The 23,350-nt window shown below is 42.0% G+C and overlaps 1 protein-coding gene across 10 annotated transcripts in view; it reads left to right on the top strand.

The window, feature by feature from the left end:
- LOC124116950 (protein glass-like) overlaps window positions 1-23,350 on the top strand; it is a 55,057-nt gene that overhangs the window by 4,655 nt on the left and 27,052 nt on the right. Inside the window, exons 2-3 of one of the 10 annotated variants that reach the window (XR_006858206.2) lie at window positions 6,506-6,900; window positions 8,852-10,859. The exons of 6 other annotated variants lie outside the window; for them this stretch is intronic. Coding sequence is in view for 3 of the 4 variants with exons in the window: in XM_046478603.2 (XP_046334559.1) it covers window positions 20,968-21,404 (437 nt within the window). In the remaining variant the exon portion in view is untranslated. Of the gene's footprint in view, window positions 1-6,505; window positions 7,119-8,851; window positions 10,860-20,967; window positions 22,114-23,350 lie in introns of those variants that run through there. 3 more of the 10 variants (XM_046478603.2, XM_046478606.2, XM_048390656.1) reach the window with 3 other exon arrangements.

Here is a 23,350-nt window from a genome sequence, read left to right as displayed (position 1 = left end):
GTCTGAATCCCGGTTCGCCCCGATTATGTTTCTAAGTTTGTCAGCACCATACCCGTGCTCGTGGGTTTCATCGAAGTGGTAAACGTCTGAGACCTGCATCACTTCGGGCTTTCCTCTCACATTAAGCTGACACGCCACGATATAACTGGAATAATGTTAAAAGCGGCGTTAAACCCAACTCACTCACTCTTTTTGTATCTGAATAATGAATGTTATGACTAGATATTAAAAATGGTTATTTTGCCTCATTTCTCATTGAAACATCAGGGAAATTGTTGATCGAAGATGTTGCAAGTTTTCTTGGTTTGTTTGTTGTTTAACGCCACTCACAGCTATAGTCCAGCTGTATGAAGGCAGTCTGTAAATTGTTGAGTGATTGACATCATGAGCATCAATCTACGCAACTGGCAATCAATGACAAGCATCAACCAAGTCAACGAGCCCGACCACATGATCCTGTTGGTTGCCTCTGAAAACCAGCATGTATGGACATGTGTGGCCCAGTAAGGCACTGCAATTCACTGTGCAGAGGTATAGAGAAATGGTGACTGGGTTCAAATCCCAGTTCGTCCTGATTATATGTTTCTGGGTTTGTCAGCACCTTATCCATACTTGTGGTTTTCACCAATGTGGTAAAAGGGGCGGTCGGGTAGCCGAGTGGTTAAAGTATTCGCTCGTCACGCCGAAGACCTGAGTTCGATTCCCGGCATGGGTACAATGTGTGAAGCCCATTTCTGGTGTCCACCGCCATGATATTGCTGGAATATCGCTATAAGCGGCGTAAAGCCATACTCACTCACTCACTCACCAATGTGGTAAATGTCTGAGACCTACATTGCTTTGGGCCTTCTTCCCACACTAACCTGACACGCCTTGATATAACTGGAATAGTCTTAGAAGTGGCGTTAAACTCAACTCACTCAGTCACTTTGAACATGTTGAAGTGAGAACTTTCACTGATTGGCAGGCAGGAAGCTACAGGAGGTGTGTAACACATGCTCCTATTATGATGATACTACCAGAGTTACCATGACTACAGGCATGACAAAGGTATACTTTGATTGGAAAACTGACAAGGATGGCAAGCTGGAAAGAAATTATGTCACCGTTTCCAACTTGACTTTGAGACTCATGTGACATGATTTATCATATAATGGGTAGCTTTCTCACCAAGGCTTGCTAAATACAATGTTTATTTCTAATACAGAACATTTACCATAACAAACATGATAACATGATTTTTATAGCACATGTTTTTCAGTGTATGGATATGTTCGTAGATACTGTATTTGAGTGTACTGGATATTTGAAGTGTCTCCTGGATGTCCTTATCGTTCTTCTTGTTCTTGTCATTGTTATCGTCAAGTTGATTGTTTTATCAATTTTTCTCTACTAATCTGTCTGGCGATGATTCCACGCCAATAGAGGTCCCATTTAATCACAGCTTTTATTATCTGTTGATAAAAGTGTTGGTTATAATGTGGTAGATTGTGTAGCCAAAAAACAACATGGTTACCACATAATGTGGATTGTTGCTCATGCTATCAACCCCTGTTTTGCCAACCTTGACAATTGACAGGCTGCAGTGGTGTGGCTTGAATTTGTTTATTTGAATTGTGCTGAGTAATGCGTAAGATAAGCATCATAATCTGAGGAAACACAGCCAATATCATTGAATATAATAATCATGATAATCACCCTGGGATCATTTAAGATGTAACGTATTGTTAGAAACGTAATCATTTGTTGGAACTGCCACAGCACAAGTTTCCTCACAAAGCAAGCTTAGAGCAAAGTCGACTGTAAACCAATGTTAGATTATTTGACTTAAAAAGGGCTTATGCATGAGCACCAGTACATCTTACTTATGTTGTGGGGGGCACGGGTGGCGATTCGCTGTGCAGAGTTGCATCCCTTGGGCACGCCAGAAACCTATGATTGTGGGTCCAAATCCTGGTTTGCCCCGATTATGTTTCTAGGTTTGTCAGCGCCATACCCATGCTCATGGGTTTCACCGAAGTGGTAAGCCTCTGAGACCTTCATCACTTCGGGCTTTCCTCCCACATTAAGCTGACACGCCATGATATAACTGGAATAACGTTAAAAGCAGGGTTAAACCCAACTCACTCACTCACTACTTATGTTGTGGGGTGGTTACTTATATGTGGAACATAAGGCTATAGTGCCTACTGGATATACTTACTACATACTTACCATCAGCTGACCACTGACTCATGGTCAACTCTCATCAGTAACTTGCCCAGTGTTGTAACAAATTCCAGGCCAAAAATCACAGAGCTCAACAAGTGCAACCTATTATTGAAAAATGCAACCTGATAATTAATAACTACATGCTCCAAGTGCATGTCAAAATATTTCTCTTTTTGTGTCTGACTGAATCTTACTTATCAACACAAATCAATCTTTGAACACCTCTAAAATTCATTAGCCATACTACTTCACTGATCCCTGCGTGACGTGTAATTTGTCATGCGTTCTTAGGCTTGACGTCATCAATCCGTGGGTACTTCAAGATTATGTGCACGTTCTTATTACATTTTACAGCAATGTATCATTAATTGATGTGACTGGCAGTAGACCAGACCGGTCACTTTCAACTTTGAATTAATGGGACCAGGGTGCAACCTTGTTTTGTTTGGTGCTAATTGGTTTTCACGTCAATGTGCACCTTTTGCATTACAAGTCAAGTTCCTTAAATTGAGCCCTGAATAATTGCTTGTCTTTGCTATGTATCCAAGATCACATGATTGTGTAAAACATTATTCTCACATGCATTTCCCACTCATTGTACACATTCTCGAACCATTTTGATAACCATCACTGTCAAGTAAAACAATGACCCAGCCAGTGCCAGTGCAGCGATGAAGGGGGCGTGGTTCCTGGCATCACAAGGTAAGTCCACACACTGGCTTCCTGATTCAACTGTGGCCTGGGTAGAGAGTTTCTGAGATATCCTAAAACACGTAGAACATTTAAAACAGATGTTGTCCGGCAGTCTTATCATGTTTGCATTGAAGGGTTGGCCGTCCTCTAAAACTACTGCTATGTGGCCATAGTAACCATGGTAAGCCAAGATTGTGTTTTCTTGGTTAAGTTGGTTGCTCTGCTGGTTGGTATGCACGGTGTAAAGGTTGACACAATACAACAACTCCATTAGATCTTTGACAGTGTTCACGTTTACTGCTAATTACCAGTTTTTATCTATAAAATATGGCTTGGACTGGTAAGTCATGTGATTGCCAGTCCCTGTGGACCAGCAAATAAAGTTGAACAAACTTTGTTGTTGAACAAAACATGACCCATATCAGCGTTCGAAATACCTGCCTGCCCGACCGTCCGAGACGGGTTGATTACAACTCGGGCTGCCAGATTTTCAAATACCCCTGCCCGACGGTCGGGTTATATTTCATAGGTGAAAATATTCTAAATATTTCCTGGTGATAAGCATTAATTCACATGGAAAGATGAATGATAAAATGTAACCAAAAAGAAACCCCGTTAGCTTTTAGACAACCTAACATTTAGCGATGCGCTTATGCTACAAGCAATCATTTTTTCATATTTTTAATTAAATTATCCTGAGAAACATATGATTATTGTGGGCAGGCAGGTTTTGGTCAGGGCTGGCAAGTATTTCAGCTAGCCAGTCCTGTGGTCTGGCTGAAATTTTTGGGAGTTTCATACCCTGCCCATATTGAAATAAGTATATTTTTCAAACAGTCGGCTTGTCTGTTGCCATCGGGTTTTCCCCTTAGTTATTTATAGTGCAAGGAAATAACATTTCACTTTGCTTCGAGGTTAAATATATATTTTAGAAATATTGAAAAAAATAAAATAAGGAGAAACTTGTGACTTGTGTGAATATTGTGTATCATTACTTCAGAGACAACGTCATTGCATTGAACATGATGTTAAAATGATTAAAACCAGGTAATTTTCATACATTTTTTTATTGGTTGAACATTGGGACTGACAAAAATTAGGGGGGACTGGTAATTTTTAGAGTTGCCAGCCCACCAGGACTGGCAGTTACATGAGCCAGTGAGAACACTGCTTTGAGAGACAGCAAGTTATGTGAAGTCTTAGCCCATGTATTCCCAGAATGGTTACACGACTGACATGATTTGTTGTGTTACGGAATAGCTGCACCTTGTGTTCTCCAGTGCAAGAGGGGCGGTCGGGTAGCCTAGTGGTTAAATCGTTCGCTCGTCACGCCGAAGACCCGGGTTCGATTCCCGACATGGGTACAATGTGTGAAGCCCATTTCTGGTGTCCCCCGCCGTGATATTGCTGAAATATTGCTAAAAGCAGCGTAAAACCATACTCACTCACTCACTCACTCCAGTGCAAGAATCTGCTTCTTAAACTTCGTTAAGTCTCCTTACCTTTCAGGGTTAGAAACTAACAGTTTTTGTCTGCTAGTCCTTATAATGATAACATATAGCAAAACCCTTAAAATGGGCCAATTTCTACTAGCCCTTAGGATACCTTTACTATTGGGCAGTTTGGTAAGGACTACAGGACTGGTGCCAATTTCTAACGCTGCCTTTGATTTGAACTTGGGCACATACATAAGTGTATTGATGGAAGGAACTCTTTTCTCACTGTAACTTACCTTATTCTCAACTTTCCGGCATTGACACATGAGCATGTTTCTTGTCACACAGGACAATTTGACCATATAGGAATTCTTGTTGTAATCACAGTCATGATGAGTCTGTTGCATGTGTTGTTAGCGGCGGGTATAGTGGGTACAAGCTGCAAGTTCTCCCATGACCATATATGCTACTACAACCAAGTTAAAGAAACAATTTGAAGGCTTTGTGTCAAACTTCATGAACCACCAGGGAGCATGGGTGGCCCAGTCGTCTAAGGCGCCACGATTCGCTGTGCAGAGTTGCGTCCCTTAGGCACGCCAGAAACCTATGATTTTGGGTTCGAATCCCGGTTCGCCCCGATTATGTTTCTAGGTTTGTCAGCACCATACCTGTGCTCGTGGGTTTCACCGAAGTGGTAAACGTCTGAGACCTGCATCACTTCGGGCTTTCCTCCCACATTAAGCTGACACGCCGTGATATAACTGGAATAATGTTAAAAGCGGAGTTAAACCCAACTCACTCACTCACTCACTCACTCACTCACTCATGAACTCACTCACTCATGAACTCATGAACTCACTCATGAACTCACTCACTCATGAACTCACTCACTCATGAACTCATGAACCACCAGCAGTTATCTGACCCGTAAAGATCCGGGGTAGAATAGGTCTTCAGTAACCCATGCTTGCCGTAAAAGGGACTATGCTTGTCGTAAGAGGCGACTAACGGGGTCTGGTGGTCAGGCTCGCTGACTTGGTTGATGCATGTCGTTGTATCCCAATTGCGTGGAGTGCAGCTTTAAACTACAAACAAACAAACAAACAAAACCAGCAGTTATCCACAAAGGTGTCACAATCCATTCTGCAGATTTCATCCCTAAATCATGCCAGAAACCTAAGATTATGTTTCTAGGTTTGTCAGCACCATACCCATGCTAATGGGTTTCATTGGTAAATGTCTAAGACCTGTATCACTTCGGGCTTCCTCACACCCTTAGCTGACATGCAACATACTGTTCAAACCAATCACTCACTCACTCACTCCAAATGTAAGAGTTTCTTATTATACCATGTTATACCCTTGACTTAAAAGGGCGGGGAAATATATAGTTATATCAAGGAGTTCCATCCGTATAATTTTGTGCGACCTATTTATAAATTAAAGGTAATTACATTATATGCCAGTAGAGAGGTGCAATGCAAGTTTGTTTTCAATGTTTGGATTTTCTGAAAAATACAGCTAATTTTCATTATTTGACTTGGAACACTTTTGCGACCTTTTACTTGAAAACTACTGCATGGATTCTTTCCAAATTAAGGTAACAATTTCCATACTAAAAGAAGAGGTATGCAAAGTTTAATTGTGGTATATGTATTTTCTGAAAAAAATATGATTTTTTTCATGTTTTGAATTTAGAATTATTTTCTTCTTGAAAACTGCCTCATGGATTCTTTTCCAATTGGGCGTACCGTATGTATGCCAATAGGAGAGGTGCAGGGCAAAGTTTGATTTTGATATGTGTATTTTCTGAAAAAGAATATGATTTCTTTTTCATTTGTTGAACTTAAAAATATGTTGGAGTCGAGGTCGGGGGGAGTAATAGTGAGCCCTGCTCACTTTTTGCCTTGTTGACAATGGGTTTGACAAAGTATTTACTAAAGTACAGGGTATCCCAAAGTCCCATGACAATATGTGACTCAAAGAGAATTAGCTGCTATTCCCTAATAGTTGTTGGTAATCCAAAATTGTAATAATGACAATTTAACTCTTGGCATTGATTTTGTTAAAAAATTCACAAGTGTTTTCATGATTCGTGGCATTCAAATACATTTACAAAAATATTCCTCGATCTGAAATTTAGATCATACTTTTGTTCCTTTCAGATTATCCAACAACTGAATATTCAGAGAGGCAGGCAAATTCATTTCTAGATTCATGTAGTGATCAGTCACCACTACCAGCAATGACAGCTTCAAACTATCTCCACAGACGTGGATTTCCTAGTAATACAAAGAGACATAGTCAGAGTAGCGCTGGGAGAAAGACAAAGCAGTATGCATGTCAGCAGTGCGACAAAGTGTTTGGTGATAGCTGTGGCCTTAACTATCACAGAGAAGCCATCCACGATAAAATTAAGTTCCAGTGCCCGTGTGGCAAGGTTTACAAGTACAGAACCAGCTTAGTGTTTCACATGAAGAGTTGTCCAGCTTCTAAACCAGTGTAATGCAGCCTTTGATGACCCACCGAGGCCAAGGGGGTCATCATCCCATGCACCAAGGTACCTGGTCATAGCATTTTCAGTTTGGTCATGCCATGTGCCATTTGGGACTTTTCTCCAACATTGTGATGCCGTATCATGGTATGAGAGAAGAACTGTTTATAGATGGACAATATTTATAGAGACGATTTGCCTGAAACGTTTCCTAGCACGAATGGTGATAACATTTAAGGAGTGGGTGAGTTGGGTTTAATGCCGCTTTTAACATTATTCTAGTTATATCAGCTTAATGTGGGAGGAAAGCCAGAAGTGATGCAGGTCTCAGACGTTTACCACTCCAGTGAAACCTACGATCACGGGTATGGTGCTGACAAACCTAGAAACATAATCGGGGCGAACCAGGTTTCAAACCCACAATCATAGATTTCTGGCGTTCCCAAGGGCGGGGCCTTAGACGACTGGGCCACCCATACCCCCAAACATATCAGGAATCAAAATTATGTTTCCCATGTCGGCAAAATCAAATATACGGTAGATGGTCATTTTGGTGTTTTACAAGAAAGCTAATTTGCAGAATGTCACCAGAATCCTTGTTTCTAATGGAGATAATGAAGGGTTTGTCTATAGTGAAGCCCAACACAGTAATGCAAGTGGCATAGAATACAGACATGCCAGGGTGTTGGGTGAAAGCTGTGGTGCAACTCCAGAAAATATGTGTAGGGTCAGGTGCTTCAGATAAGGTTGAGTCTGGACACAGAAACACAGATTATATTCTTTGTTTCCTGTGTGTCCCTGAGTCTCTATGTATACTCCATCTATATAACGGCAATCTGGACCAGACAATCCAGTGATAGATATCATGAGCATCAATCCACACAATTGGGATAAGATGACATGCATCAACCAAGTCAGAGAGCCTGACCAAGCCGATCCCGTTAGTTGTCTCTTATGACAAGCATAGTTGCCTTTTACAACAAGCATGGGCTGCATCATCAACATGATCAATGGGAAGATTTGTAAATGCACAGATTTTTATTGATTTGCCAAAGTATGTGCACACGACCAGAGATACTATGTTTTATTATGGATGAACTTATTATCCATGTGTTGAAATATTTTTATAGTTCAATATTCAAAATACAGATCAGCTGGCATCCTTGACATGCTTAAGAACAGTCTGTATACCAAATAATGTGAGTTTTTTTTGTATTTCTTCTTTAATGATATTTGTTTTACTATTTATTTATGAGCTTTTTCAGTATCAGTAATTTGTTGGGCAGAAGTGAAGGAGATTTTTTCTGTTGCTTAATCCAAGAGATGTTTGTTGGTGGAAAAGATTTTCATAATGGCCCTATTAGTTGCCAAGGTTTATTTAATGCTAGCCTGGTTATTTCCGTATTCCCATATTTAAGTTTATTTCTGTTGATGCCATTCCTAGGGTTATTTCCGTATTCCCATATTTAAGTTTATTTCTGTTGATGCCATTCCTAGGGTTATTTCCGTTGATGCCATTCCTAGGGTTATTTCCGTTGATGCCATTCCTTGGGTTATGTCTGTTCATGCCATTCCTAGGGTTATTTCCGTTGATGCCATTGCTAGGGTTATTTCCGTTGATGCCATTGCTGGGGTTATTTCCGTTGATGCCATTGCTGGGTTTATTTCCGTTGATGCCATTGCTAGGGTTATTTCCGTTGATGCCATTGCTAGGGATATTTCCATTGATGCCATTCCTAGGTTTATTTCCGTTGATGCCATTGCTAGGTTTATTTCCGTTGATGCCATTGCTGGGTTTATTTCCGTTGATGCCATTGCTAGGGTTATTTCCGTTGATGCCATTGCTAGGGTTATTTCCGTTGATGCCATTGCTAGGGTTATTTCCGTTGATGCCATTGCTAGGTTTATTTCCGTTGATGCCATTCCTAGGTTTATTTCCGTTGATGCCATTCCTAGGGTTATTTCCGTTGATGCCATTGGTTCAAGATCTCCAGTCCTGGTTTTTTGTTGCTTTCAGGTTATCGGGACCATAGGGAGAGATTGAACCAAACAATGGCCGATTTCCCGTTAGTCCCGACCAGGCCCCTGCAACAGAGAGTTCCCCCGGTTATGGTGTTGAACCAGGGGGATATCTCCTACATGCAGCGGCCCCCATTCAGAATCACCCCCAGGAAACAGTTCCCCTGCCCCCAGTGTGACAAGGCCTTTAGTGACCCATGTGCCCTCAACTATCATAAGGAGGCTATCCATGATAACCTGACCTTCGAGTGTCCATGTGGCAAGACCTATAAGTATAGGACTGGGCTGTTAGCCCACAGGAAGTCATGTGCCCAGTACCAAACTCAGCTTCTCATACAGAATGTGAAAGTAATATGATGGTAAAACTGTGTGAAGTATTCTGTGGTTCCAGGATATGTTTTAGCTAAAATGGACAGAAGCTTCATAAAATGGCCTGCAAGCTATCAGGAAGGTCACAGGAAGTCTTGTGCGCAGTATCAAACTTGTACAGAATGTGAAAGTAATATGATGGCAAAACCGTGTGAAGTGTACTGTGGTTCTTGGATAGGTTATAGCTAAAATGGATAGAAGCATCATAAAATGGCCTGCAAGCTATTAGGTACCGGTAGTCAGTCTCCTAGATCCGAAGAATAAATTAAGAAAGGAATCCAACTTAAGTCAAGAATGGTTTGGCAAGTCTAGATTACCTCAACTCTAAGCATTGTTCTGGTCTCCATTAAGATTTTATTTTATATTTTGTAGATTTATATTTTAAATAATATTACTCTATTTCTGGGACTAGAGGTAAGTCTAGTTATGAGGCTGTTTTGTGGCCGCTGTAATATGATAATGCCCTCATTGTGCCTAAAGACACTTGTCACAAAATTGTCATTCATTGTTGGCAGAATAAAAGACAAGTGTCAAACAAGACCAGTGTCACACTGACCTGTTGTGTTCCTCTTGTCCTACACTTTTTTTTATTTTATTGGATTGTTTTAGTTGACATGCTTTGGGCAAATTCTATCCGTATAACAGGATGCTTTTTTCAGTTCATAAGCCACAGCATCCACCATGTTCAACTATCCACCATGGTCAAGCAGTTAATGGCAGACCTCAGGCTTCGCAAATGGTAATGCGCTAAAAATTAGCCTTACCCTAACACCACAGTGATTTTGACACAAAAATCTGTATATAGGTCAATGACTTGGACCCAGGAAACGTAATAGGTCAATGGCAAAAGTCAACAAGTCAAATCAACAAAAATGATGGAAGAACAAGTCAAATCAATGCAATACTGTTCGGGATCCAATGGCAATAAAAAAAGCATTTGACAAAGTCACTATAGCTCGAGACAGTGTTTCCCTATGATACAGAACGTACGATGCAAAGACATGCGATGCTCAGAATTTCAACTAGATTTTTAATGGCTGTGCCTTGTTTTATTGAATCTATACTGTAACTTGTAAGTAGGACTAATCCTTACTATTTATTTTTCAATTATGAAATTATGAAGTGTGAGACCTTGCTTAGCATTTCTATCGGTCAAAAGTCCGACTATTTAAACAAACCATCTGTCAATTTGAAATTTTATCAGTCAATGACCTGTGACCGACGTCCATCTGAAACCCCAACACCATACTGTATACATAGGACATGAGTTGCACTGATGGCTAAAAGAGTGTTCTGAGACAGTTGGGAGTATTTGAAGCTGGAATGTCTTGAGACTGGGGGAACATTGAATTGTTGATGTGTGGCATACCTACAGCCATTGTGATAGTACTTACGGATATGAGATATTTTTTTACATCGATATGTCATAGTTACTGGGCAGTATTTGTAGCTACTGTATCAAATTGCAGCCACATCGATGTAATACGTTATCTGAACAGGGGCCCTTGTATGTTGTGGCAGCCTACAATCTCATTAAAATCAGATCTTAGTTCTTGCTACCGCTAAACAAAGATTTGAGGACATCCCATTAGGGTCACGTCAGACCGACCTTGCGCCAACTTTGACCGACCAATCAGAAGGCAGCTTTCTCGTGCTTTACGGCACTAATTTCAAAGTGGTGACTACGCTTCGAAACATATTTTGACAAATTCTCGATTACAAATTTGAAACCTGAACAAAAGAACATTCTGGAATGGCTAATAGATAGTCTAGATTGTATGGATACAGTCGTGAAGCCCGTAACTATCATTCGGAGTTAAAGTTTTCGAGGCTGCATGATCAGATATCACATTCCGACTGTCACTTTCATAATCTGGTAAGCGATGCTCTGATTGGTCGGGTGTAGTGGTGTAATGATACGGCGATACAGTATTGTATCCCGATGCACAGCCCACGATACGATGCATCCATTTGGAAAGCATGTATCGCGATACATACGATATTTTCATAACACAGTTTTACCTACCGTATTTACTTGAGTATAGTGCGCACTTTTTTTCTCCAAAAAACACAGCTGTGTAGAAGGGGTTGCGCATTAGACACGAATTAATGAGTTTTGATGTTTTTTCCCCCATGGAAAGACGTTACCGTGAGCACGTAACACTGGAAATACCATGTCAACAAATCCATACTGAAGTTCGCAAATTATTCATGTAATTACACTGACTGGCTATAAAAAAAGTGTTCTTTGTATATCTGGACTCATGTTTGTAACTTATTCCATTAATTCTATTCAAAATTCCTTTTAATATTGTTTTAATTACTTTCCGCGTAATCATGTGTGAAGCGATCGGAAGATCGCACAACTCACCGTTATTAACTGCAACCACGGTCAGATTACCGCTATTGACGCCTTGAAAGGAATTTTAGTTGACAGAGAATGGATACATATATCATAAATGCCATACTTTGATTCGTTAAAAGTCAGATTTGTTTTTGTTGGACGATTCTATGTCAACACGTAATTCTCGCGATCACGCGATCACGTGCACGGGAGCCTTGACCGTGACTGGTCAGACTGGTTCCATGTAAAACATAATACCCGGCAATAGCGATCAGCTGCTTCGCTTAGGGTTATTATTATTATTTTAAATATGTTTAGTAAAAGCTGCATCTAAATAAACAATATATTGGAATATATTATTCCTGATAAAAAAATAGTTTCAGATACAACTTTTGCCGATCCTTGCATTAAAATACTGTAAAGTTATATCATTGGGTGTTTCTTGACCGAATCAACGGTAAATCAACATGTCTGGTGATTTTTTATCTCAAATTTCGAATTTGTACTGACGAAGTTTCTCATCACCCGTTCGTTTGCCGGACTTCGCTGAAGGGGTACTGTGTAATTTTATTCTACGCATAATATTCAAATTTCTTTTTTTCCAAAATATTGAACCCGCTAGAGGGACGTGCGCATTATACATTGGTGCGCACTATACTCAAGAAAATAAATGAAATACATGAGCGGATACAGCTTTTTTGAAAAGGGGGGGGGGGGGGGGGGGGTGCACAATTAAGTTCTATTTATTGTCTTTGGTGGTAATTTATACTGAAGTTTTTTTTCAAAATAAAAGGGGGGTGGGGGGGGGTGGGGGGTGCGCCCATGAAATACGTTTAACAGTTTCAAAGCCAGTTTGTTGTTTCAGTAAAACATACTGTATTGCTGACAATTTGCTATAACAGTAAATAAACACCTTATATCTTCTTCAACTGTACTTGTCACATCTTTTAGATAGCAGAAAGACATCAACTTGGCTTAGCTTGTACCAGTAAACACTGTATCGTGATACGTATCGTATCGCGACCCCTGTATCGCGATACGTATCGTATCGCGACCCTCCCGTATCGTTACACCTCTAGTCGGGTGAAAGGTCGTTCTGACGTGACCCCTAATGGGATGTCCTCAGATCTTTGTTTAGCAGTAGCGAGAACAGAGGTCTGATTTTAATGAGATTGTGGCAGGCTACAAAGTGTCATGTCCTGTCTGAAGCTGACATGGAGGCGAGATCTCTCATGAAGTTGTGGATGGGAATAGTTGGAAGGTGCAATTAGCTTGTGATTTGTCCAACTGCAAGTTGTTTTTTTATACATAAAAGGAAATTCCAAAATTATTAACATGACATTTGCTTCATGAATCATGAATCATGTTTACAACGTGGGAAATGTTTTGTTTTATATATTTTTATTTCAGCTGTTTTTGTCCTGTTTCTCTGATAGTTACCGATCATGTTGATGGTTTATGTTCCTGTTCAAGAATGTAAGACTGGTACTGACTTGAACATGTTTTAGTGTAGCAGAGGACAAACCCTGTGCATGTTTGCTGTAAGTAACAGTGGAGTGCAGTTGCTTGGCAACACTCCTTATGAGTAAATACTGATGGAATAAATCTGTTTCATACTCAGATGCTGTGTTTGTGTTTCAAAATCAATCCCTAAAGATTTAGTTATTGTCAATACTAGACTAAATACAAGCAAAGTGAAATGAGCCAGATTTTCTTGTTGACTTTAATTTTGTAGCATTGTGTAGACCATGAAGATTTGTAATCTGAGGCTAAAAAAAAAATAGTCTTGGTTCTCAGGCACCCTCCGCATCATCATAAAGTTCGCCGCACTTTTCGTTTTTATTTCCATTTTAAAAAAAAAGAAAAAATCCTCAAGTATTCCAAGTCCAACGGTGGTCAAATACTGTATTCCAGTATTTTACTCATCAAAGAATACATTTATGTAGAGAGGCCCTTTCCCAGGTTGATTGTACACAATTGTTTACTGATTACACAACTGTTTATTGGTTACATACTAGTTTGAACTAACCCCCCCCCCCCCAAAAAAAAGACACCTCCCGCCCGCACTATATTTTTAAAAAACATTGCCTGAGAACCAATTCTTGTGTTTTTTTTAGCCCAACTGAAGTTTATCAACATTTGTCTTGTTATCACAGTGAACACATTCACCAGTTACTTTTGTACTTGGATGACCACTTTTGAAAATCACTTTGAATGTGATCTGTGATGTTACCTGTGTGATTGTACTGAAGGACTAGTGTTCCCATCATCAGCCATGGTTTTATCAGCTCCTGGTCACACCGACCACACCTTATAGTATACACAGGTGTCCATGCTATTGCAGGAACATTGTCACACCCACCACACCATATAGTATACACAGGTGTCCATGCTATCGCAGGAACATTGTCACACCCACCACACCATATAGTATACACAGGTGTCCATGCTATTGCAGGAACATTGTCACACCGACCACACCATATAGTATACACAGGTGTCCATGCTATTGCAGGAACATTGTCACACCGACCACACCATATAGTATACACAGGTGTCCATGCTATTGCAGGAACATTGTCACACCGACCACACCATAAAGTATACACAGGTGTCCATGCTATTGCAGGAACATTGTCACACCCACCACACCATATAGTATACACAGGTGACAATGCTATTGCAGGAACATTGTCACACCCACCACACCATATAGTATACACAGGTGACAATGCTATAGCAGGAACATTGTCACACCCACCACACCATATAGTATACACAGGTGTCCATGCTATTGCAGGAACATTGTCACACCGACCACACCATATAGTATACACAGGTGTCCATGCTATTGCAGGAACATTGTCGCACCGACCACTCCATATAGTATACACAGGTGTCCATGCTATTGCAGGAACATTGTCACACCGACCACACCATATAGTATACACAGGTGTCTATGCTATTGCAGGAACATTGTCACACCGACCACACCATATAGTATACACAGGTGTCCATGCTATTGCAGGAACATTGTCACACCAACCACACCATATAGTATACACAGGTGTCCATGCTATTGCAGGAACATTGTCACACCGACCACACCATATAGTATACACAGGTGTCCATGCTATTGCAGGAACATTGTCACACCGACCACACCATATAGTATACACAGGTGTCCATGCTATTGCAGGAACATTGTCACACCCACCACACCATATAGTATACACAGGTGTCCATGCTATTGCAGGAACATTGTCACACCCACCACACCATATAGTATACACAGGTGTCCATGCTATTGCAGGAACATTGTCACACCGACCACACCATATAGTATACACAGGTGTCCATGCTATTGCAGGAACATTGTCACACTGACCACACCATATAGTATACACAGGTGTCCATGCTATTGCAGGAACATTGTCACACCGACCACACCATATAGTATACACAGGTGTCCATGCTATTGCAGCAACATTGTCACACCCACCACACCTTATAGTATACACAGGTGTCCATGCTATAGCAGCAACATTGTCACACCCACCACACCATATAGTATACACAGGTGTCCATGCTATTGCAGGAACATTGTCACACCCGACCACACCATATAGTATACACAGGTGTCCATGCTATTGCAGGAACATTGTCACACCGACCACACCATATAGTATACACAGGTGTCCATGCTATTGCAGGAACATTGTCACACCGACCACACCATAAAGTATACACAGGTGTCCATGCTATTGCAGGAACATTGTCACACCCACCACACCATATAGTATACACAGGTGACAATGCTATTGCAGGAACATTGTCACACCCACCACACCATATAGTATACACAGGTGACAATGCTATAGCAGGAACATTGTCACACCCACCACACCATATAGTATACACAGGTGACAATGCTATTGCAGGAACATTGTCACACCCACCACACCATATAGTATACACAGGTGACAATGCTATAGCAGGAACATTGTCACACCCACCACACCATATAGTATACACAGGTGTCCATGCTATTGCAGGAACATTGTCACACCGACCACACCATATAGTATACACAGGTGTCCATGCTATTGCAGGAACATTGTCGCACCGACCACTCCATATAGTATACACAGGTGTCCATGCTATTGCAGGAACATTGTCACACCGACCACACCATATAGTATACACAGGTGTCTATGCTATTGCAGGAACATTGTCACACCGACCACACCATATAGTATACACAGGTGTCCATGCTATTGCAGGAACATTGTCACACCAACCACACCATATAGTATACACAGGTGTCCATGCTATTGCAGGAACATTGTCACACCGACCACACCATATAGTATACACAGGTGTCCATGCTATTGCAGGAACATTGTCACACCGACCACACCATATAGTATACACAGGTGTCCATGCTATTGCAGGAACATTGTCACACCCACCACACCATATAGTATACACAGGTGTCCATGCTATTGCAGGAACATTGTCACACCCACCACACCATATAGTATACACAGGTGTCCATGCTATTGCAGGAACATTGTCACACCGACCACACCATATAGTATACACAGGTGTCCATGCTATTGCAGGAACATTGTCACACTGACCACACCATATAGTATACACAGGTGTCCATGCTATTGCAGGAACATTGTCACACCGACCACACCATATAGTATACACAGGTGTCCATGCTATTGCAGCAACATTGTCACACCCACCACACCTTATAGTATACACAGGTGTCCATGCTATAGCAGCAACATTGTCACACCCACCACACCATATAGTATACACAGGTGTCCATGCTATTGCAGGAACATTGTCACACCGACCACACCATATAGTATACACAGGTGTCCATGCTATTGCAGGAACATTGTCACACCGACCACACCATATAGTATACACAGGTGTCCATGCTATTGCAGGAACATTGTCACACCGACCACACCATAAAGTATACACAGGTGTCCATGCTATTGCAGGAACATTGTCACACCCACCACACCATATAGTATACACAGGTGACAATGCTATTGCAGGAACATTGTCACACCCACCACACCATATAGTATACACAGGTGACAATGCTATAGCAGGAACATTGTCACACCCACCACACCATATAGTATACACAGGTGTCCATGCTATTGCAGGAACATTGTCACACCGACCACACCATATAGTATACACAGGTGTCCATGCTATTGCAGGAACATTGTCGCACCGACCACTCCATATAGTATACACAGGTGTCCATGCTATTGCAGGAACATTGTCACACCGACCACACCATATAGTATACACAGGTGTCTATGCTATTGCAGGAACATTGTCACACCGACCACACCATATAGTATACACAGGTGTCCATGCTATTGCAGGAACATTGTCACACCAACCACACCATATAGTATACACAGGTGTCCATGCTATTGCAGGAACATTGTCACACCGACCACACCATATAGTATACACAGGTGTCCATGCTATTGCAGGAACATTGTCACACCGACCACACCATATAGTATACACAGGTGTCCATGCTATTGCAGGAACATTGTCACACCGACCACACCATATAGTATACACAGGTGTCCATGCTATTGCAGGAACATTGTCACACCCACCACACCATATAGTATACACAGGTGTCCATGCTATTGCAGGAACATTGTCACACCGACCACACCATATAGTATACACAGGTGTCCATGCTATTGCAGGAACATTGTCACACTGACCACACCATATAGTATACACAGGTGTCCATGCTATTGCAGGAACATTGTCACACCGACCACACCATATAGTATACACAGGTGTCCATGCTATTGCAGCAACATTGTCACACCCACCACACCTTATAGTATACACAGGTGTCCATGCTATAGCAGCAACATTGTCACACCCACCACACCATATAGTATACACAGGTGTCCATGCTATTGCAGGAACATTGTCACACCGACCACACCATATAGTATACACAGGTGTCCATGCTATTGCAGGAACATTGTCACACCGACCACACCATATAGTATACACAGGTGTCCATGCTATTGCAGGAACATTGTCACACCGACCACACCATAAAGTATACACAGGTGTCCATGCTATTGCAGGAACATTGTCACACCCACCACACCATATAGTATACACAGGTGACAATGCTATTGCAGGAACATTGTCACACCCACCACACCATATAGTATACACAGGTGACAATGCTATAGCAGGAACATTGTCACACCCACCACACCATATAGTATACACAGGTGTCCATGCTATTGCAGGAACATTGTCACACCGACCACACCATATAGTATACACAGGTGTCCATGCTATTGCAGGAACATTGTCGCACCGACCACTCCATATAGTATACACAGGTGTCCATGCTATTGCAGGAACATTGTCACACCGACCACACCATATAGTATACACAGGTGTCTATGCTATTGCAGGAACATTGTCACACCGACCACACCATATAGTATACACAGGTGTCCATGCTATTGCAGGAACATTGTCACACCAACCACACCATATAGTATACACAGGTGTCCATGCTATTGCAGGAACATTGTCACACCGACCACACCATATAGTATACACAGGTGTCCATGCTATTGCAGGAACATTGTCACACCGACCACACCATATAGTATACACAGGTGTCCATGCTATTGCAGGAACATTGTCACACCCACCACACCATATAGTATACACAGGTGTCCATGCTATTGCAGGAACATTGTCACACCCACCACACCATATAGTATACACAGGTGTCCATGCTATTGCAGGAACATTGTCACACCGACCACACCATATAGTATACACAGGTGTCCATGCTATTGCAGGAACATTGTCACACTGACCACACCATATAGTATACACAGGTGTCCATGCTATTGCAGGAACATTGTCACACCGACCACACCATATAGTATACACAGGTGTCCATGCTATTGCAGGAACATTGTCACACCCACCACACCATATAGTATACACAGGTGTCCATGCTATAGCAGCAACATTGTCACACCCACCACACCATATAGTATACACAGGTGTCCATGCTATTGCAGGAACATTGTCACACCGACCACACCATATAGTATATACAGGTGTCCATGCTATTGCAGGAACATTGTCACACCCACCACACCATATAGTATACACAGGTGTCCATGCTATTGCAGGAACATTGTCACACCCACCACACCATATAGTATACACAGGTGTCCATGCTATAGCAGCAACATTGTCACTGCAGCTCATGTATTGCTAACTGTAGCATAACTATTGTCAATGGTAGTTCACTGTTACAAAATGCAGCTGTGGTACTGCCGGATTCAGCTGTGGTACTGCCGGATGCAGCTGTGGTAATGTAGGATGCAGCTGTAGTACTGTCAGATACAGCTGTGGTACTGTCCGATACAGCTGTGGTACTACCGGATGCAGCTGTGGTACTGTAGGATGCAGCTGTGGTAATGTAGGATGCAACTGTAGTACTGTAGGATGCAGCTGTAGTACTGTCGGATACAGCTGTAGTACTGTCAGATACAGCTGTGGTACTGTCCGATACAGCTGTGGTACTACCGGATGCAGCTGGGGTACTGTAGGATGCAGCTGTGGTAATGTAGGATGCAGCTGTAGTACTGTCAGATACAGCTGTAGTACTGTCGGATACAGCTGTGGTACTGTCGACAGCTGATGCCAAATGTAGGTCAGATATTCCCATCTGCGGTTCAGGTATAGGCAGGGTGGTGGGGAAAACTAGTGGTTAAAGCCTGCACTTGTCATGCCAAGGAACCAGGTTCCATTTCCGACATGGGTACATTGTGTGAAGCCCGCCCATTTCTTGTGTACTCCGCCGTAATATTACTGGAATATTGCTAAAAGCGGTGTAAAACCATACTCAGTCACTCACTCAGGTATAGGCAAATGCTGCTCTAACAATACCAACTCTGCCTCAAATATTGCCAGCTATAGCTCAAATATTGCCAGCTGCAGTTCAGGTATAGCAATTGCCAGCTCAAATATTGCCAACTATAGCTCAAATATTGCCAGCTGCAGTTCAGGTATATGCAAATGCCAGCTCAAATATTGTCAACTACAGCTCAAATATCGCCAGCTGCAGTTCAGGTATAGGCAATTGCCAGCTCAAATATTGCCAACTATAGCTTAGATATTGCCAACTTCAGCTCAAATATTGCCAGCTGCAGTTCAGGTATAGGCAATTGCCAGCTCAAATATTGTCAACTACAGCTCAAATATTGCCAGCTGCAGTTCAGGTATATGCAAATGCCAGCTCAAATATTGTCAACTACAGCTCAAATATCGCCAGCTGCAGTTCAGGTATAAGCAATTGCCAGCTGAAATATTGTCAACTACAGCTCAAATATTGCCAGCTGCAGTTCAGGTATAGGCAATTGCCAGCTCAAATATTGTCAACTACAGCTCAAATATTGCCAGCTGCAGTTCAGGTATAAGCAATTGCCAGCTCAAATATTGTCAACTACAGCTCAAATATTGCCAGCTGCAGTTCAGGTATATGCAAATGCCAGCTCAAATATTGTCAACTACAGCTCAAATATTGCCAGCTGCAGTTCAGGTATAAGCAATTGCCAGCTCAAATATTGCCAACTATAGCTTAGATATTGCCAACTACAGCTCAAATATTGCCAGCTGCAGTTCAGGTATAAGCTATTGCCAGCTCAAATATTGCCAACTACAGCTCAAATATTGCCAGCTGCAGTTCAGGTATAAGCAATTGCCAGCTCAAATATTGTCAACTACAGCTCAAATATTGCCAGCTGTACAAGTACAGCTCAGACATTACCAAGTACAGTTCAGACATTGCCAAGTACAGCTCAGACATTGCCAAGTACAGCTCAGACATTGCCAAGTACAGCACAGACATTGTCAAGTACAGCTCAGACATTGCCAAGTACAGCTCAGACATTACCAAGTACAGTTCAGACATTGCCAAGTACAGCTCAGACATTGCCAAGTACAGCTCAGACATTGCCAAGTACAGCTCAGACATTACCAAGTACAGTTCAGACATTGCCAAGTACAGCTCAGACATTGCCAAGTACAGCTCAGACATTACCAAGTACAGCTCAGACATTGCCAAGTACAGCACAGACATTGCCAAGTACAGCTCAGACATTGCCAAGTACAGCTCAGACATTGCCAAGTACAGTTCAGACATTGCCAAGTACAGCTCAGACATTGTCAACTACCACTTACCTTTTACTGACTCCATAACCCCCCCCCCCTAGTGTTTCTTTACCCATCCAACTTATGAATGCCTATCAAAGACCAAAAGTCGTTTTTGTTACTTTCAGGTGGCACTATGGAGAGTGTGCATGCCAGCAAGGCCATCTCTCAGCCTGAAAGTAACCTGAGCGCCGCAGGGAGAGGGTTCTTAGATCCAAACCATAGGGACGTTATGCCATTCAGTGACTCGTTCAGACATACACTACCAGACATGCCTCTGTTTTTCAATGCTGACCACACTGTGGTCTTGCATCGATCACAGACTGATGCTACCAGCTTTGAGAATAAGTTTCCCTGTTCAGTTTGCGGCAAGTTGTTTGCCACACCGACAGCTCGGAAATATCACATCGAATCAGTTCATGAAAATAAAACATTTTCGTGTGTGTGTGGAAAAATATATAAGTATCAGCCAGGTTTGTTCCGACACATCAAAGACTGTCCAATACATCTTGTGGCAAATCAGGTGCAGCTGCCACACTCAGGGACAACCAACTTTCAAACCTGAAGGGTCCCTTGGGCATGCCAGAAACCTATGATTGTGGGTTCAAATCCCGGTTCGCCCCGATTATGTTTCTAGGTTTGTCAGCACCATACCCGTGCTCGTGGGTTTCACCGAAGTGGTAAACGTCTGAGACCTGCATCACTTCGGGCTTTCCTCCCACATTAAGCTGACACGCCGTGATATAACTGGAATACTGTTAAAAGCGGCAATAAACCCAACTCACTCACTCATACCTGAAGGATGAGATTGGTGTTACATGTCGAGGGTAGGGGAACCATGAGTTGCGTCCTTTGGGCATGCCAGAAAGTCGTGATCGTGGGTTCGAATCCCGGTTTGCCAGCATTATGTTTCTAGGCTTGTCAGCACCATGCCCATGCTCGTGGGTTCACTAATGTGGTAACGTCTTAGACCTGCATCACCTTGGGCTTTCTGCCCAGATCAAGCCGGCATGCCGTGATATGACTGGAATACTGTTCAAAGCGGCATTAAGACCCAACTTTACTCACTCACTCACTGTGTTACATATCACATCTAAAATGGATTTGTATTGACCAGATGTGTGCTGATGTACATTTCTAAAGCAATACCTGTTTTATTTTGTGGCTGAATCAGAAAGTATCCAGTTAGTCGCCTTTTACGACAAGCATTGTCGCCTTTTACAGCAAGGTATAGAATAGGTCTATAGGTAACAGGTGACTATGCTTGTCGTAAAAGGCGACTAACGGGATCGGGTGGTAAGGCTTGCTGACTTGGATGATGCATGTCATCGATTCCAATTGCGTAGATTGATGCTCATGATATCAATCACTGGATTGTCTAATCCAGACTCGATTATTTACAGACCGCTGTCATATAGCTGGAATATTGCTGAGTGCGGCGTTAAACAACAAACCAACCAACCAACCAAGAAAGTATATGATTAGTTTTAGTTTATTTTTGTTGCCCAATTGCTTTAACTAGGTGGATTAGAAAAATATGAATTTACAACTACAAAAATCATACAAAACTAGAATAAGTTATTGAATGTTTGTTGACTAAATGCATTTTATATTGTCTCCGGTTGCTGCAAACCTAAAAGAGACCAAAAGCCTACCCAGAAGTAGAGACTGCAGGTTGCTGTAGAAGTACTGAACATCCTTCACTTTAGGCAGTATTAACTCATTTTTCCCACTAACCTGACCAACCCAAACAACTTTCTTTCAAATAAACTTTAAAAATATGGAGCTATACCTACTTTTTGTGTTGTTTGTTTTCCGGCCAACCAAATCTTTTTTGGTAGCAAAATTTTGTAAGCCTGTGTCCCGGTCATCACTGCTCGTTTGTAATGTTATGTCTATTTCAAGGGGTACTGGTGTCCCGGTCTACAAGGGCACCACAATTTGCTGTGAAGAGTTTCCCCTCTTTGGCATGTGAGTGAGTGAGTGAGTTGGGTTTAACGCCGCTTTTAACAGTATTCCAGTTATATCACGGCGTGTCAGCTGAATGTGGGAGCAAAGCCCGAAGTGATGCAGGTCTCGGACGTTTACCACTTTGGTGAAACCCATGAGCACGGGTATGGTGCTGACAAACCTAGAAACATAATCGGGGCGAACAAGGTTTCAAACCCTCAATCATAGGTTTCTGGCGTTCCCAAGGGACGCAACTCTGCACAGCGAATCGCGGTGCATTAAACGACTGGGCCACCCATGCCCCCTTTGGCATGCGTACAATCTTGACAGTATCATCGTGGGTTCAGATCCCAAATTTGCCCTGATTATGTTTCTAGGTTTATATGCAACTTTTCTGTGCTCATGGGTTTTTCAAGAGCGTTAAGACCTGCATCACTCAGGTTGGGCCTTCGTCCATCATCTGTCTTATAGATGTGATATAACAGAATGATGTTCAAAGTAGTGTCATACCAAACTCACTCACTCTCCCCTCATTTGAATGGTTGCTGCTCAACTTTTTGT

The sequence above is a fragment of the Haliotis rufescens genome, unplaced genomic scaffold, assembly GCF_023055435.1.
Source record: "Haliotis rufescens isolate VD_foot unplaced genomic scaffold, xgHalRufe1.0.p SCAF_9, whole genome shotgun sequence".
Classification (NCBI taxonomy): domain Eukaryota; kingdom Metazoa; phylum Mollusca; class Gastropoda; order Lepetellida; family Haliotidae; genus Haliotis; species Haliotis rufescens.
Note: the sequence above shows the minus strand (reverse complement) of the source record. Positions and strands in the feature narration are given on the sequence as shown.